At 41.6% G+C, this 19,545-nt stretch overlaps 1 protein-coding gene across 9 annotated transcripts in view; it reads right to left on the reverse strand.

The window, feature by feature from the left end:
* The window catches only part of cpt1a2b (carnitine palmitoyltransferase 1A2b), an 84,231-nt gene that overhangs the window by 15,173 nt on the left and 49,513 nt on the right, over positions 1-19,545 (reverse strand). For all 9 annotated transcript variants that reach the window (XM_017697455.2, XM_017697454.2, XM_017697452.2 and 6 more), the window contains one exon: positions 6,969-7,133. In XM_017697455.2, the coding sequence (XP_017552944.1) occupies positions 6,969-7,133 (165 nt within the window). The remainder of the gene's footprint in view (positions 1-6,968; positions 7,134-19,545) is intronic.

Genomic DNA, 19,545 nt, shown 5'->3' on the forward strand with positions numbered 1-19,545 from the left:
GTGTCTGGTGCTGTCTTGTCTGTTTCCTCTCCTGTTTCTGTGCCTTCGGCTCCTGTTCCGTATTCTCTGTCTGTTTCTGTGCCTTCAGCTCCTGTGGTTCTTTGTTCTCCTGTCTTGGTCTCTGCTCCGGTTTCTTTGTATGCCCTGTTTCCTGTGCCTGTTCCTTCTTCTGTTCCTCGTGTCCCATGTCCTGTCCCTGTCTAATTCTATCTCTGATTTTGGTCCCTTGTGTCTGTTTGGTTTTGTTTTTTGGTGCGCTTCTGTGCCACGCGCCTTGGGGGAGGGTACTGTCACGATTGGCCCCTCCTACTCCTCCATGTGCTTTTGTTTACCTTTTAGTCCTGTCATGTGCTTTTGTTTTGGTTTTGGTCTGGTCCATGTGTTTCTTTGTTTTTCTTTCTGGTCCTGCCCCCTGGTTTCCAGACCCTGGACCGTCTTGACCATGACTCTGGATTTGCACCTAATAAATCTCGCTCTTCTCAGCATGTGTCTGCCTCCTCATTGCTCCCCCGTGTTACAGTAGGGTGCTATAGAAAAAAAAAAAAGCTTTTGCCCTGGCCAAAGTCATTTACCTTCTGCGTAGACATCAAAGAATACTTTAAAATACTGCATAAATGCATTCTATGGTACCTTTAAGACCCAGTCCACGTGCTGATGACACTCCATTTCAATGGGTGTCTCCGCCATTTTCGTGCTGTTCAACATGATGGTGGTAGTAAGAGGAAAGGCTGATTGAAGGAGGGGGAAGGACTCTGAGAACTTCGGCTGGAGTCCTGGGCAGCTTCTGCCTGTAGCTAGAAGGCCAGACCCCCTCATAGCTGCATCAGGACTGATGTAGGACTGTGGAACATGGAGGAGATGGTTGGCAGTGGGGATAGCGAACCCTTTATCACAGGAACGGAATATGAGGATGTGAATTCATAGGGTGCGAAGAAGGAGGGATTTCAAGTATGTTCCTCCCCCCAAACTTCAGTAATAACATAATAAAAGTGGCGGGCCCGCACAAGTGAATGGAGCGCACCCTCTGAATGTGTCATGATCTTCATAACCGTAGTTGATGGAAACACTGATTATTCTGTATTTTCTTTTATCCACTTTTCAGAAATTGGTAGATCATGGTGTTGAGATATGCCCGTGAACTTTAGCAAATGCAGCAAGTAAGTGAACACTTAAGACAAAACAAAGTGCAAGTGTTGACTTTGGACAGGCCATCTGCCCTGAGGATTGTCCTCTGCCAGAGACTCAGAAATCTTCACAGATTAACTTGTTTCTTTCAAACAAGAAAGAGCAGCTCCTTGTCCATCTACTCTACTCCAGTAAGAATGTGATTTCTCAATGCCATGTTTACATGTTTACAGGAATTAGGGGTGTACTTTGTGTACTTCTGGTGCCGGTGCCAAGCCCGGATAAATGGTGAGGTTTGTGTCAGGAAGGGCAATTGGCGTAAAACTTGCCAAAACTATCATGCGGATCACAAATATGATTGCCATACCGGATCGGTCGAGGCCCGGGTTAACAACGACCGCCTCCGGTGCTGTTGACCAGCAGGGTGCCAGTGGAAATTGGACTACTGTAGGTTGAAGACCATCAAAGAGGAGAGGAGGAAGGTGGGTTAGAAGGCAGCGAGAGAGAAGGAAAGGCAGGAGTGTGGAGGTTAGAGTAGGGACTCTGAACATAGGGACAATGACTGGTAAAGGCAGAGAGCTTGCAGACATGATGGAGAGAAGGAAGGTAGATATTCTGTGTGTCCAGGAGACCAGATGGAAAGGAAGCAAGGCCAGGAACATTGGAGGTGGGTTCAAACTGTTTTGTCATTGTGTAGAGAGAAAGAGAAATGGAGTAGGGATAATCCTAAAGGAACAGCTTGTGAAAAGTGTTCTGGATGTAAAGAGAGTGTCAGACAGGATCATGAGCCTGAAGTTGGAGGTTGATGGTGTGATTTTGAATGTGGTCAGTTCATATGCACCACAGGTTGGTTGTCAGTTAGAGGAGAAAGAGGAATTTTGGTGTAAGATGGATGAAGTGGTAGATGGTGTCCCTAGAGAGGAGAGATTGGTGATTGGTGCAGACTTCAATGGACATGTTGGTGAAGGGAACAGAGGGGATGAAGAGGTGCTGGGTATGTATGGTGAGAAAGACAGAAATGCGGAATGTCAGATGGTTGTAGATTTTGCAAAGAGAATGGAAATGGCTGTGGTGAACACGCATTTTCAGAAGAGGGAAGAACACAGGGTGACATACAAGAGTGGAGGGAGGTGCACACAGGTGGATTATATCCTTAGCAGGAGATGCCACCTAAAGGAGATTGGAGATTGTACAGTGGTATCAGGAGAAAGTGTAGCAAGGCAGCATAGGGTGGTTGTCTGTAGAATGAGATTAGAAACAAAGAAGAGGAAGAGAGTGAAGACAGAACCAAAGATTAGATGGTGGAAGCTGAAGGAGGAGGATGGTTGCAGGCAGTTCAGGGAAAAATTGCAACAGGTCCTTGGGGGCAGTGAGGAGCTACCTGAGGACTGGGAAACTACAGCTAAGGTGGTGAGAGAAACTGGCAAGAATGTGTTGGATGTTTCTTCTGGTCAGAGGAAAGAAGACAAGGAAAGTTGGTGGTGGAATGAGGAAGTCCAGGACAGTATTCAGAAGAAAACGGCAGATAAGAAAAAGTGGGATAACCAGAGAGATGAAGGAAGTAGGCAGGAGTACTGTGAGTCTAGTCGCATAGCAAAAAGAATGGTGGCAAAGGCAAAGGCTCAGGCCTATCACGAGCTGTATGAGAGGCTGGTCAGTAAAGAAGGAGTAAAGGACTTGTATCGTTTGGCTAAACGGAGAGACATAAAGATAGAGCTGGAAAGGATGTACAGCAGGTTAGGCTGATAAAGGATAGAGAGGGAAATGTACTAGTGAGTGAACAGAGAGTGTTGAGTAGAGGGAAGGAGTACTTTAAAGAACTAATGAATAAGGAAAACGAGAGAGAGAGAAGGACAACGGAGGGAGAGATAGAGGACCAGAAAGTGCAGAGAATTAGTAAGGTGGAAGTGAGGGCAGCTTTAAAAAGGATGAAGAATGGAAAGGCAGTTGGTCCAGAAGACATACCTGTGGAGGTATGGAGATGTTTAGGAGAGAAGGCAGTGGACGTTTTAACCAGGTTGTTTAACAAAATCCTGGAGACTGAGAGGATGCCTGATGACTGGAGAAGTAGTGTATTGGTCCCCATTTTTAAGAACAAGGGTGATGTGCAGAGCTGCAGTAACTACAGAGGTATAAAGTTGATGAGCCACACCATGAAGGTATGGGAAAGAGTTGTTGAAGCAAGGCTAAGGTGAGAGGTTCAGATCAGTGAGCAGCAGTTTGGTTTCATGCCCAGAAAGAGTACCACAGATACAATTTTTGCATTGAGAGTGTTGGTAGAGAAGTACAGAGAAGGTCAGAAGGAGCTACATTGTGTCTTTGTGGATCTAGAGAAGGCATATGATAGGGTGCCAAGACAGGAACTGTGGTACTGTATGAGGAAGTCAGGTGTAGCTGAAAAGTATGTTAGGGTGGTGCAGGACATGTATAAGGATAGTGAGACAGAGGTGAGGTGTGCAGTTGGAGTGACAAATGGTTTCAAGGTGAAGGTAGAGTTACATCAGGGATCAGCTTTGAGCCCCTTCTTGTTTGCAATGGTGATGGACAGGTTGACAGATGAGGTCAGGCAGGAGGCTCCATGGACCATGATGTTTGCCATTGACATTGTAATCTGTGGTGAGAGTAGAGAGCAGGTGGAAGAGAATCTGGAGAGGTTTGCACTGAAGAGGAGAGGAATGAAGGTCAGTAGAGATAAGACAGAATACATGTGTGTGAATGAGAGGGAGGCAAGTGGAAAGGTGAAGATGCAAGGAGTAGAGGTCGTAAAGGTGGATGACTTCAAATATCTTGGGTCAACCATCCAGAGCAATGGACAGTGCAAAAAAGAGGTGAGGAAGAGGGTGCAGGCTGGATGGAGTGGGTGGAGACGGATGTCAGGGCTAATGTGGGACAGAAGGATAGCAGCAAGAGTGAAAGGGAAGGTTTACAAGACAGTTGTGCGTCCTGCTATGAGGTATGGTTTGGAGACTGTGGCTCTGTCTAAAAGACAGGAGGCTGAGCTGGAGGTGGCGGAGATGAAGATGCTGAGATTTTCGTTGGGAGTGACAAGGATGGACAAGATTAGAAATGAGCAGATCAGAGGGACAGTTAAGGTGGAGCAGTTTGGAGATAAAGCCAGAGAGGCCAGGTTGAGCTGGTTTGGACACGTGTTGAGGAGGAATAGTGGATATATTGGGCAAAGAATATTGGAGATGAAGTTGCCGGGTAGAAGGAGAAGAGGTAGACCTCAGAGAAGGTTTATGGATGTAGTGAAGGTGGACATGGAGATGGTTGGTGTGAAAGTAAAGGAGGCAATGGATAGGGCAAGATGGAGGCAGATGATCCGCTGTGGCGACCCCTAAAGGGAGCAGCCGAAAGAAGAAGAAGAAGAACATGTTTGCAAGAAAATGATCTAATCACAATTAGGTTTAACGAGTTAGGTATGTTTTCTGTTTGGTTCAGTTTTTTTTCACACTGCCGCAGTTAAAGTGCAACAAATTACATGTGTGAATTTTCCTTTGCCCTTCTTTCATTGCTCATACAAAGAAGACTTTGACTTCTAAAAGATGAATCAGAAGATGAAGATGAAGGGCGAAAGGTCTGCAAGGTTTTAAATGGTCAGCCGGGATGCTGAAAAGTGGGAGTATCAAAAGGTCCAGACTGAGAAAAAGGGATTTCGGATGTTTGGATTTTTCTTATTAGTCCCAAGATTTTTGGGGTAAGATCTGGCACACACTTGCTATGTGCAAAAGGTCTAAGTCAGCAAAACATTCTAATGTTTCACAGATTTTATGAACTGCTTGTCCACCATGCTGTGGCCTATCCTGTCCCTAGAGTTGTTATTTTCATGGTGACTATTGGTCCATAAACTGCATTTAGGCTTGCTCCCCAGGCTTGTGTAGAACAGCTGGCCAGAATAAGGTCAGTTTGGACCGGTCCTATGACTATGTGCACTGTTCATCACCATGACGTCAAGGGTCAGGAAGTAACATCAGCGAGAGTGAAACTATAAACTACAGTGCTAACAAGACCTCTGGGACACATCCGTACTCATGTCTAAGCCAAGGTCTTACATGCTTGTTGGCTACTGGCTAAAAAAAAGAATCATTAGGTTGTCAGTCTTTTGTTGCCAATTCCTTGCGCCATTCCTTGAGTGCATGTACCAATATTTGTATTTGTACTCTTTAACAACATTGTAAATCCAAGTGAAATTCATGGTTAAGAATAAATGTGTATGGCAAAACATTTTGTCTATGCTTTGTTTAACCCCCTAACAAGCCATGAGCCTGTTGGTAGGCCCAAAAGTATTATTACACACTTCTATAACCTGAGAATAGCTCTATTAGTTTGCTTTGAAGACCCAGTACTTACTGAATAATAAGCCTTTGTATGTAATAAGCCTGGATTGCTAAGAGGTTAAAACGTTTGTCTACCATAGAATATGACAGCAGCATTTCCCATAGAGAAAACCTGCTTAGAGTCCCTTATATAGGCTTGATGCCAAATATAGAATGATGCTCACCCTTGAAAGACAATGGCTTTTCTTTTTGGTCAACAATTATAGGTATTTAACAAAAAGGGTCAAAATTTCCTTCCAAAAAGATCCTGTTGGTCAGGACTTCAGGAGATGGACTGAACGCTTGTCAGATTAACCACCAACATAATTAGGATTAGCCAACAACATAATTCGGAAGTGACCGAGAAATAATTCAGTCACATTTTGATTTCTGAAGAGTGGGGCTAATTTAGTGTAAAGAAACATCCTTACTGGTAGTTCTAGATACATCACGGACTGCTAGTACAAGTGGTAGCCTGACCAGAGTGTTTCATGCCAGGACTCTGCACTGACAGTAACTATAAAATTACTGCATACACTTTAAAATATGTCAATTCATCCATTACAAACTTAGTGTTTTAAATACAGTAAAAAGCAGAGCTTGATTAACACAACCATCTACATACAATTTTTGCCACATCATATATACGTTGTAGCAAAAAAACTGTATTTTAGAGGTGTTCTAGTGGCAGCCTCAATGTATATATGCACAACCTGTTAAAGGGAATTCCACTGATTTTGCTAAATTTGTGTATAATTCATGCTGAGATGGAAGCATGAGTCATTCAGAGTGGTTAAATATAAATATGAAGTTAATTGTCAAGAGATATATTAGCCAAACATATGAGTTATCCTGTTGGTCAGGACTTCAGGAGATTGACTTTAAGGCTTGTCAGATTAATCACCAATATATCTAAGATTAGCCAACAACATAATTCGGAAATGGCAGAGAAATAAACCAATCATCCAATTCTGAAGAGTGGGGCTAATTTAGTGTAAAGAAACATCCTAGTCTTACTGGTAGTTCTAGATACATCACAGACTGCTAGTACAAGTGGTAGCCTGACCAGAATGCTTCATCCCGGGACTCTGTATTGACAGAGTAACTGTAAAATTTCTACATACAGGGTAAAATATGTCAATTCAACCATTACAAACTAAAAAAAAAACATAGAATGCCTTTCACAAGTTTTAAACAATCTACAATGTTAATGGGAATTGCTGCTAACGTAGTACTAGATTCCCAGTAGCAGTAATTGCATTATTGTAGAGGTGCTTTTTCCTTGTTTCTGACCAAGCTTTGGCAATTCTGACCTGAACTAGCAATAACAAAGTTCGTCATTGGATTTTAGACATTGCTAGTCATTTGCATACACTATAAACTACTAACTCTAGCTATACCCAAAGAGAGAGTGAGAAATACTGAGAGAGAGAGAGAGAGAGAGAGAGAGAGAGAGAGAGAGAGAGAGAGAGAGAGAGAGAGAGAGAGAGAGAGAGAGAGAGAGAGAGAGAGAGAGAGAGAGAGTACCCTGTAGTAAGCGAGCTGCAGTGATAGCTGAATAAAGGCATCTGGGCTGATCTTCAGCTTTTTCATGCGGCCTTTCCCAAACTCCATGAAGGGAAACACGTGGCAGTCCACATCATCAGCCAGAGCCTGAGCCACCGCCAGTGACTCAGACACCTGAGCCTGGACCTGTGGACAGAAAGTGATAAATGTAAATGTATATTAAAGCTGTCATGATTAAGGCCAAAAACATACACTATATTGTTAGAAGTATTCGGTCATCTGCCTTCACACACATATGAAATTGAGTGAGGTCCCATTTTTAATCCATAGGGTTTAATATGATGTCAGCCCACCCTTTGCAGCTATAACAGCTTCAACTCTTCTGAGAAGGCTTTCCATAAGGTTTAGGAGTGTGTTTGTGAATTTTTGACCATTCTTCCAGAAGCGCATATGTGAGGTCAGACACTGATGTTGGACAAGAAGGCCTGGCTTGGAGCTTCTGCTCTAATTTATTCCAAAGGTGTTCTATCGGGTTGAGGTCAGGACTCTGTGCCGGCCAGTCAAGTTCTTCTACACTAAACTCACTCATCCATGTCTTTATGGACCTTGCTTTGTGCACTCATGCACAAGCATGTTGGAACAGGAAGGTGCCATCCCCAAACTGTTCCCACAAAGTTGGGAGTATGAAATTGTACATAATCTCTTGGTCAGCTTTAAGAATTTAAGGTCAGAAGCATTAAGAGTTCCTTTCACTGGAACTAAGGGGCTGAGAACAACTCCTGAAAAACAACCCTACACCATAACCCCCTCTCCACCAAACTTTACAATTCAGTCAGACAAGTACCGTTCTCCTGGCAACCGCCAAACACAGACTCGTCCATCAGATTGCCAGGTATAATTCGTCACTCCAGAGAACATGTCTCCACTCCTCTGGAGTTCAATGGCAGCACTTTATACCACTGCATTCGAAGCTTTGCATTGCATTTGGTGAAGTAAGGCTTGGATGAAGATGCCTGGTCATGGAAACCCATTCCACGGAGCTCTCTATGCACTGTTACCACATAAAGGCCACAAAAAGTTTGGAGGTCTGTAGTGATTGACTCTGTAGAAAGTTGGCGATCTCTGTCCACTATGCACCTTAATATCTGCTGACCATGCTCTCTCATTTTATGTGGCCTATCACTTCGTGGCTGAGTTGCTGTCGCTCCCAATAACTTCCACTTTGTTACAATACCACTCACAGTTGACTGTGGAATATTTAGTAGTGAGGAAATTTCATGACTGAACTTGTTGCACAGGTGGCATCCCATCACGGTAACACACTGGAATTCACTGACCTCCTGAGAGCGACCCATTCTTTCACAAATGTTTGCAGAAGCAGTCTACAGGCCTAGGTGCTTGGTTTTACACACCTGAGCTCATGGAAGTGACTGAAACACTTGAATTCAATGATTTGGATGGATGACTGAATACTTTTGGAAATATAGTGTACTTTATGCAATGATGTGAACACAGACACCTTGTCTGAATACACTGAGTGTTATTCAGCTCAAAAAGGTGTTACTAAGCAATTCATAATGCAATGCAGGTGCAGTTCTAAGCATTACATCAATGCTTTCTACATAGTGTTCGCAAACATTAACATAAACAATCTCCTCTACTATCCACATGTTAAGCTGTTGTGGCTGTTGGAATGCTGTTCTCATTTGTCCTCTACTGAATGTTTTAAACACCAATAACATAAGAATGTACAGTGAGTTTGTATAGAAAGGCTGTGTGTTTGCAGTGTGGTGGTTGAGCATTTGTGTTCACGTACTTGTGTTGAATATGACTGGCCATAGATGTGATTACTGAAAAATCATAATTTAAAAAAATTTTCATTATTTTTTACATCATTTTTTGGATGAATCTGCAATGATTTTCTGGCAATAAGCATGATGATAATGAATACTCTGAAGCTGCACCATCTTTGTTTTTTGTTAAAGCTGAAAGAAGCAGCATTACAGAGTCAGGATAATAAAAAACAGGTGAAAATATAGCGAGCATGTGCTGCTGTAAGTCGCCCTATGAAGCCTGAAATAATAATTTAAAAGTCAGAGGCATTGCGTCAGGTTGGGCAGGAGTTAGTTAGACCACGTCATACATCTTTACATATTAACATCCCACATGCATATTTGAAAAGTAGTCCCAGGTCAATATTTAGGTCTCACATGCAAAATCAACATTACACTGATGAAGATAATGTGACAACAGTAGATAATTCACTCACATTCTCAGTAGATACATCTTGCACCAAGTTCTGACTGAGCTCTCTTTAAATACTCTTTCAATCTGCTCAAATCATTATCTGCTCGGGGAGCCCAGCCTACGCTAAATGTTCTTGCATGCATTGTGTGCAATTACACATTTCCACCAGAGCGGTTTCCAAGCCCCCAAATTTCACTAAAGTGTGACTTTAAATTCTTATACTGCCCTAAATTACAGTAATTAATGCAAACTGTTGCTCATCTCATTCTGACATCGCAGACTTATGCAATGCTCGTTGTCATGGTAACATCTACACTACGTGGTTCTCTATGAGTGCGGGGATAAGATTACTTGTATTGAGTGAATATGTAAACACAGCCACAGCCATAACTCTTTACAGTTATGTTAGTTATGACAGCTGTTGCAGTTAATGTGAGACCATTTTATGGGCGTGCATGCCTCAAGCAGCAGTACTGAACTCCAGCAAGAATAACAGCTTCTCAACACACTCACACTAATCGTATTAACATCAGTACGAAACACTGTGTTTCATAAAGATTCAGACAAGAAGGAGAAACAGATGTTAAACAGCTGGAACAGACTGGAACAGTGGCAGAAGCATTGCTCATTTTGAGTTAGAACAAGTTTAATGTTCACAGGCATAAAATTACTTCACTATCAGGAAAAGAATGTATTTAATTTCTGCTCAAAATAGTCATTAAATAAAAGTTAAATTTTTCAGGAAATATTCTAAAGAGACAGGTACTAAAATTCACTGAAAGCTGCTTTATGAACAGCTCAGCTCTTTAGCTTCATATACCAAACCTGAAGCACGAAGCCTGCGTGTGATCTTACACTCCGAGGTCTGTTTAATCCTGCATATAAACACAGTCACCAGAAGTATCTTTCTACAGCATCAGTTGTAAAATATTGTTAAAGTTATATCAGAGCAATGCAGAGAAACTTGTTCTTGCATTTGTTACAAGCAGAGTTGATCACTGTAATGACCTTTTTACTGAACTTCCTAAGAAAACAATACATACTTTACAACTCGTACAAAATGTATCAGCACAGATACCAACAAAACAAAGAGAACACATCGCTCTAGGTTAGAAAGAACTGCGCTGACTGTATCATTCAGGATAAATTTTAAAGTTCTACTACTAGTCCTTAAGGCTTTAAATGACCTTAAAGCTCCACTTGCATCACAGAATGTCTCTGTTTATGATCTTAGATCTGCAGATACTGCCCTTCTGCAAACACCTTCTGTAAATACAGAAAACATGGAGAGACTCTAGTTATTCTGCTTCTAAACTGTGGAGCTCAATTCACATTTTATTAGACACTCTAGCTCAGAGTTCATTTTAAAGGAGCATCTAATAACATCTCTCTAACTCAGCGTTTAAAATTCAATGTCTCTTTGTTATTTCTTTTTAGTTTGGTCTGTGTTATTGTCATATGATTTCAATTAATAAAAGTGCTCTAGAAATACAGTTATTATTATTTTTGTTGTTATTATTATACAAGATAAACCATTTGCAGAAGGAAGCAGGAAGTCAAAAGAAAATTAGTGGAAAGAAACAGAAGTTTAGAAACCTGGAGTCCAAAAATGACGAAAATGACAGAGCAAATTTGACTCTTAACAACCACCTGGAAGACCTGGTAGACACCAAAACTGCCCCTTCAAATAAACGGCACTTAAAGCTTTCATCTTTGAGAGAGAGAGGAGAAAATCAAGCTGCTACAGATCTGAAAACATTCACAGGTGTTTCTGTCCATCCTTCCACTGTGAGAAGACAGCTCAGTGCTATGGGTCTGAAAGGATGTGTAGTGGACAAGAAACTCTTACTGAGAAAAGGAGACGGACACATCAAACAAAGAAGCTGAACAATGGACTGCCCACCCCAGAATCCAGACCTCAACACCACTGAATGTGTTTGATTCAGAAAATCATCAACCAGCTTTTTGGAGGTGTGTCTGTAGATTTCTTTCAGAAACTTAAAGTGAGTCTCCCAAAAAGAATGGAAGCTGTAATAAAGGAAAAGAGTGGACAATTATAGAAACCACTTTCACTGGAAATGATATAAATGAAGAAATGAATACTGCATGCTTCCTATGTACGGGGTATTCAGGAGGAAGCCCAAATGAGAGCAGCCAATGCAGCAAAAGAGCTGTTGATTAAATAATTTTACATGCACTGCCAGAAAGGAACTGGCATTCAGTTCTGTTCTCATGTTCCTCATTTTGGCAGTTAAAGACAACAATGAGGGACATTTGTTAGTCATGTCTGGTATGTCTTTTTTAAACAAAGCATGACATGTACTTTTACTTTTCCCACTTACACCAGGAAGTTGTGAGAAAAACCCCACTGACACTCAACGACACAAGAGCTCCAAGTGGAATTCCCCAACTGACCAGTGCTACAAACAGCGCTCAAGACTCACTGAACTGGTCTAGGGGCAGAGGAAAGTCCCAGGATGTCCGCACAGCTGTCCTGAACCTTGGAACAGGAGCACAGGCTGAAATCTGGAACATTCGGTTGTGTGATGCTCCAGATGTCCCATAGCACATTAGAGTAGCTTCTTTCTGACAGACTCGTCACACTTCCACGGACGTCTCTGTTAACCTTTTACAACGAGGCCAAAAAGTTTTAATTCTGCCTTTAAATCTACTCTTTTCCTTTAACAACATGATTCCTTAATGGTGCAATAATATCTGTCTGCAGAGCCATGGCTTCACTCCAGCAGTTCAATTCGAACTTCAGTTGGAGGCCAGTGGCATTCAGCACATGTGCCGACACATGTGCCGTCTTTTAGGCTAATCAACATTTCAGTTGGTTAATGTGGGTTTCCAATAAATTTATGATAAATCTGCATTGGCCAACATTATATTTTATCTTTGTGTAATATTTACCTTGTGAATTTCTATATGCGTTCAAACTAAAGTTATTTTAGCCCAAACTACAGCTTGTATGTGTCCAGGGTAAACTAATGGATTATGTAGGCATATAGATCAATTAACTTACCCTAAATACGAGGCTTTATGTGTACACTTAGATTAGACGTGCAGGAATAAAAAACTTGAAACAGCTTAAACTAAGCATATTATTAATCTTTAGGCTAAAAAAAAAAAAAAAAAAAACTTTAGTTTTTGAATGTAGTCCTACATAAAAAAAACTGACATGCGATCAAAAAGCAGACGCTTGTGGTTTAAAACCAAAAGTGAAGTGAAGGGGGAACAGGCAGAGAGGAGTCAAAAAACAGGCATTGATCAGGTCCAGGATAATTCACACAATAACCAAGGCAAACATAACAGAAAAGGGCAAGGCAAGGCAAAATCCACAAAACAGGCAGAGAGTCAAAAAACCAAAGTAGCACATTAACCAGGCAAAGATACCAAAAGGGAAAGTCCAAAAACAGGGTTGAGAGAAATCACAGGCAGGAAGTCACACAAAAAGATAATGCACACGGGAAAGAACACTCACTAAGCCTCCAAAGAAAACAATACTTAGCAAAGATCTGCACTAAAGCCCGGGCTTATGTCTATCCTAAACTATCACATGACCATACTACACAGCTGTGAGGAATAAATATTCAGGTGATGTGGATCGCTGATAGGTTGACGGTATTGTGTCCTGGGTTATGTGATCTTGCAAAGGATCTTGGGAACATTGAATCAGAAAACAGGGAAGGAAATTCTGGGAATTGTAGTCCTGAAGCGTATGGGTTTGTGGATTGGTAGCAGGCGTGCTCAAAAAATACAAACCATCAAGCGTGTATTTTGGTTTCTAATGGTTTTGTAATGTGTTTTAACTTATGGTTTAACTGGTTACCAATGCCTGATTTGTATACTGGCAGCGGTGTACCTTCCTCAAGGGTAATATGCATGGTGACACATACAACCAGCACAAACAGTCCTGTTTACATCAGAGATGTTATAAATGAAGAGACTGGCCACTGGTTGAAACATCAGTGGAAACGCTCATAGTGCTCAACTTCCCTATAAGGAGTTTACATGGCACAATCGTGCTGTCCTAATGTGCATGCGTTACACCGGCCTGAAACGGCTGGAGTGAAACCGTGACTGTAAATCTGCGACTCTGCAGTTGCCTTTTATTGCTACTCTGATAAAGTCAGATTTTGGTCGAGTAAAGTCTAATCTGTTTGCACACTAAATCCAAATATGCAACCAATTTTGCAGGTCAACATCCAGCCAAAAGGGCTATTTAGTAAAAGTTAGTCATTTTTCAGCATCACAAAAAGCAGAAAACACAGAATGGGGTGGAGCTTGATTTTCTCCTCTTTCACAAAGATGAACGCTTTAAAGCTGGTTGCACACTACAGATTGTACAATACAGAAGTGTAACGCGGAGCGAGGTAGCGGACGCATGTGCGGAGATAAGCGACTTTTATTGAGGGCAAATCCAGAATCAGGGTCATAACGGTCCAGGGTCAAAGAGCCAACATGGAGAGATCATAGGTCAGACATGACAAAACAGACAACAAACATAGACCAATACATCCAACAAAGATTCAAACAGGGCAAGGACAAAGACCAATACAAAGACGAACAAACACAAGGGGCAAACACAGAGCTTAAATACACAGGGATAACGAGGGACAGGTGGAGATAATCTGGGGAGGAGTAACCAAACAAGGGGCAGGACTTGAAAACCAAAATAAAGGCACATGGAAGACCAAAACAAAGGAGCACATGGAGTAGTGGGAGGAGCCAACCGTGACAAGAAGGCAAAGAGAGTGAATAACACACATAATGAGTTTGGGCTAGAAATAAGAACTCAGACTCCCAGATCACCTCAGATCACATGACACAAAATCTGAACTTACTGGGTCAGACCTGTTTGCTTTTATGCATAGTGAAAGCACAAACTGAGGGTTAATATGGGCTTGAGAAACACTGATACTACACTGTTATATCTTTGATATCTTCAAAATGGCTTTGACGCCTGGATCGAAACATTACAAACATGACAATAGCTCTTATCTGTCTGTATTTTACATACAGATCCTCTGTCTCCACGCGTCACTGTTCAGGCTGTGTACACACACACATCTCTTCACCGGTTTCTCTGCTTTTTCAAGCTCTCTGTCTGTTTGAATCAGTAGTTGAGTAATCTCTGACCTTCACACACTACAGGACTTGTAAAAGAGTCGTAAATACAAATAGTCGAGGCTGAAACAGAGGGGGGTCAGAGTGTTTGCTGTGGCTGCCCCGAAACTGTGGAATGAGCTGCTGCTGCAGATTCGATTGGCACCCACTCTGTCACGTTTTAAATCTAGTCTTAAAGCTCATTACTATTCCATGGCTTTTATGTGATTTGTTTTATCTCTTTTAAATTGTTTTACTACTACTGTAGTTTAATGTTTGTATTTGTGCAGCACTTTAGTCAACTAACGTTGTGTAAAATGTGCTCTATAAATAAACTGACATTGACATACCGGAGGGACTCGGATCAATTCAGAGTTTGATCAGAGGGCTAAAGATTCACTTGTTTCTCCACTCACACTACCAGATCGTCTGCAGCATCAGTCACTTCTGTTCAAGCTTCTGACCTGGAAAAACTGCTTCAGATTGTGAAAATGTGTCACAAATCGGGGTTAAAATCGGGGAAAAAATTGTTTACTGTAGGCTTGTTTACTGATTGTTATTTTTTGCTCTTTTAACTTGCTATTAATGCTTCTGTTTACCTGCTTTAACTAAATACTTTTGTGTCGCGTTGCATTACCCTTACAACGTCATTTTTTGTATTCAGTTTTAACTAACCTTTATTTCTCTGTATGGACAGTGACAAAATGGCAGCTGCAGAATGCGAGCTCCAGATGCTAAGCAGGGAGCTGCTGCAGTTGGATCACCAAATAACCGGACCAGACCGAGCTCCACGAGTGGAAAACCCATTTGGAAGCAGTCCAGGACGCATCCTACATAGCTGTTTCAAGACCATGCCCAGTGGCGACATTTCGCGCGACTACCACGTTTAACACCAGGATAGCCCGTCTTCTTGCCTGCGCCAGAGCAGGGCTGGTAACGCAAGTGCGGCCGGGGAAAGGTTTTCACCAATTCCTCCCTCCACTGAGTTTCACCCAGTTCGTCGCATGCTTCAGTAATTCACGCAGGGGTGAATGACATCTCATCCAGTCAAAGCAAAGTCCTTAAGGAGCATTTCAGATTACTTCTAGACACTGTTAAGAAGAGAACCGAGGCCAAGGTTGTCATGTTGGGACCACTGTTCACCTACCGGAGAGGAAGCAAGGTGTTCAGTAGGCTCTACGCACTACCTGGCTGGCTCCAAGGCTGGTGTAAGAGTGTTTTCTGGGAGCAACCAGCATTCTACCGCAGAAACGGACTACACCCAAGCCATCGCCGGTCTGTTAACTTCAGAAAGTACGACAACAGGCCTGACTGGAGTCAACTGTAGTAGACAACGGACGGGTAAGTAGTATTATCACCAGACAGGTAAGTTCCTTTAATGATACAGACAATGTCCCCTTAATTGCTACCATTCCTCTCTGTTTCTACTGTCTTAACACTAAAGCTCGTTGTGCAGGGAGACTTTGCTCCAAAAACGGCATTAGAGCCATCAAACCCTGTGTAATTAAAAAATCTAAGAAAAACATGCATGGACAAAACCCTGATAATTTAATTTTAAAAAAGACCAGTCTCCCACAAACAAAGTGTAACTAGCAGAACATTAAACCTGGCTCTACTCAATGTAAGGTCACTAAATAACAAAACCCTGCTGATTTGAGATCTTATTAAGGAGCATAAGCTAGATTTTATGTTTCTGTCAGAAACATGGCTTAGTGATAATGGCACAGCAATGCTACTTGAAGCTGCTCCTGAAAGTACAGATTTATGCTTACATTAAGACCGGGCAGTTGAGGAGGAGGACTTTATCTGCAAAAGTACCTCTATCGGTGAATTCATTTCTTTTGAGTATCATGCAATCAACCTTTTAAATGATACGCCTGTGTTAATAATTGTAATATACATACCTCCAAAGCAAAATAGTAAATTTCAGAAATTGCGGAATGAACACTTCACTGTGCAACTGGCTGCTAGACTTCCTGACTGAGAGACCACAGGCAGTACGGGCCGGCAACAACGCATCCCTCACATTACAATTAACACAGGGGCCCCCCAAGGATGTGTATTGAGCCCCCTCCTATTCACGCTATGTCCCACGTCGCTCACCGTCGCACTGCTCCAACCTCTTCATCAGCAAAAACGATGAGACAAACTACAGGAGCAAGGTGAGCCGCCTGGCCTTGTTATGTAGACACAACAATCTCCATCTGAACACTGAGAAGATGAAGGAGGTTGCTATGGACTTCAGAAGAACATGCATGCTCCTCTGACATCTATCTATCAACGGTGCTGCTGTGGAGAAGGTGAACAGCACCAAGTTCCGGGGTATGCGCATAAGAGCCAGAGCCGTAGCCCCCATCATGTGCAAGTTCTACAGAGGTACCATCGAGAGCATCCTGACCAACTGCATCACCGTGTGGTATGGCGCCTGCACAGTGTCCTGCCGCAAGACATTCCAGCGCATCGTGAGAGCTGCCGAGAAGGTTGTTGGCACCTCCCTCTCCTGTTTCCAAGAGATATACAGCTCCCATCTCACTCGGAAAGTCCTCTGCATAGCAGGTGATCACACTCACCCACTACACAGCTTCTTAAGCCTGCTGCCATCAGGGAGAAGAGGCTGTCATCCACCAGGCTGCCAGGATGCTCGACTCTCTCCCTACTTTACTTTTGAAACACAATTTCAGTACACTGTATGTCCTATACATATTGTAGTATTGACAATAAAGCTGACTTGACTAGATTATGGGAAAGCCTTGACCTTCTCACCCCAATAAAAAGGAAGAAAAGCTCACACTCTTAAAATCCATGGATGAATGTGGAAATACACCAGCTTAAGAGAAATTGTCGTAAATCAAACGCTTATGGAGGAAAACTAAACTGCAGGTACACTATGATTTTCTCAAAGAGCAGATCTCAGTCTATAATAATGCTATGAAAATATCCAGACAGTCATATCTCTCCAGTGTAATTAATTGACACAGAAATAATACCAAAATCCTTTTTTCCACCACCACTAAATAACCCTAACTTGTCTGCTAGTGCGATTAATGATGATTTATCTTCTAAAATCTGTGAAGAGTTCGGAATTCATTTTCAAAATAAAATGATACGACAGGGTGTAGCTCAGCAGACTCAAACAAGCTCCTATAATGTTCCTGATAAGCCACCTACATCAGTAATGACATCATTTCCTGTTATGAACTATGAGGAGCTTGCAACTATTTAAAACAAACTAAGTTAATCCACATGTGATCTTGACCCTGTTCCTACTTCATTCCTTAAGATGGTTTTTGACTGTGTGCACAATGATGTTTCAACTATTGTAAATTGTCCTCTGTCAACAGGTGTTTTTCCAGATGCTTTTAAAACTGCCCTGGTGAAGCCTTTGCTGAAAAAGAGCAGCATGGATCCTTCCATACTAAATAATTTTAGATATATTTCAAAAAAAAGTTTTTTAAGTCTCAGAAAAAGTTGTTTTCAAACAACTTAATGTGTATCTAATATCAAACAATTTATGTGAGAAGTTTCTGTCCGGTTTTCGTTCCAACCAGCACTGATTTGCATTGTGAATGACCTCAGGCTCCGTGCTGATGCACAAAATCCTTCTATTTTGGTTTTATTAGATCTTAGTGCAGCCTTTGATGCCGTTGACCACAAGATTTTGCTCCAGCATATTGAATGCTGGGCCTCTTAGGCACAGTTTTAGAATGGTTTAAATCATATTTAATAATAGGCAATGCAAGGGTTCACTTGGAAATCATTCAACAAAACGATCTGCCATTTCTTGTGGAGTCCCCCAAGGTTCAGTCTTAGGGCCTTTGCTTTTCTTTTGTACATGCTAACTCTAGGTTATGTTATTAGGAAGCATAGCATAAATTGTCATAGGAATGCTGACGACACCCAGCTAAGCATGTTTATTCCTTCTGAAGATCAAGACAGACTAACCAGCTGTACGTCAGATATTTCTCAGTGGATGTCGCAAAATTTTATACAATTAAATCATGAAAAAACTGAAATATTGATTATACAGAAAAATGATTTTTGAGAAACTTGGTTCTTTAGCTTCTTATACCAAACCTGAAGTACAAAATCTGGGTGTGATCTTAGACTTTGAGCTCTGTTTTACCCACATATAAACACGATGACTAAAGTAGCTTTTTATCACTTAAGAAACATTGCTAAAGTTTGGCCTTTTCTATCTCAGAGCAACGCAGAGAAACTTGTTCATCCATTTGTTACAAGCAGACTTGACTACTGTAATGCTCTTCTTACTGGACTCTAAGAAAACTATATTCCTTACAACTCGTACAAAATGCAGCAGCATCCTAACAAAAGACAAAAAAGAGAGATCACATCACTCCCATTTTGAAAGAACTGCACTGGCTGCTTTCATCATTCAGGATCAATTTTAAGGTTCTGCTACTAGTCAGAGCTCAAAAAGCTCAAAACAACCTAGCACCTGTTTACATCACAGAGTGTCTGTCTGTTTATGTTTCAGCATGTAATCTAAGATCTGCGCATAGTGGCCTTCTACGGATACCCTCTGTAAAATACAGAAAATATGGAGAGACTCTTTCAGTTATTATGCTTCTTAACTGTGGAATTCAATTCCACCTTTTACTAGACAGTCTAGCTCAGTGCTCACTTTTAGGAAGCATCTAAAAACGTATCTCTTTAAATTAGCATTTAATTAAAACGGAATGTCTCGTGGTGTTTATCTTTATCTTGTAATTTAATCTTCTTCTTTTTTCTTCTGATTCTAATTAAATACTAATGATCTCTTCTACAACTGTGTTTTATCACCTGTCTGTAAAGCACTTTGAGCTGCCATCGGCATGAAAAGTGCTATGTAAATAAAATTATTATTATTATAAATGAACGTGTACTTAAATAAATGATGGGTGGTCTCTGACTTTTGCACAATACTGTAAGCAAATTGAGTTCAGTGTTAGTTCAAGCAGACCACAAATTCAAGCTCAGGATACAATCAACGCAAGCTAATCACTGGCTATGCATCTATCTGGCTGAATTCATCAGGGTGCTTTTTAAAGCTGCTTTAACATGTCCATTCTCATTACTTCCACTGTAGCCTCTGTAACCTGCCTTTGCCCCATCTCCTTCTATTATCATGCTTGTTGTCAACGATGCCTGCTCTGATCTGATCTGCTACACTCAGAAAATTTACTTTCACTCATATACAAGGATGCATACAAACTGCATGTCAGTCAGGAGCACTTCATCAAAG

This window comes from Pygocentrus nattereri, chromosome 14 (assembly GCF_015220715.1).
Source record: "Pygocentrus nattereri isolate fPygNat1 chromosome 14, fPygNat1.pri, whole genome shotgun sequence".
In the NCBI taxonomy this organism is placed as follows: domain Eukaryota; kingdom Metazoa; phylum Chordata; class Actinopteri; order Characiformes; family Serrasalmidae; genus Pygocentrus; species Pygocentrus nattereri.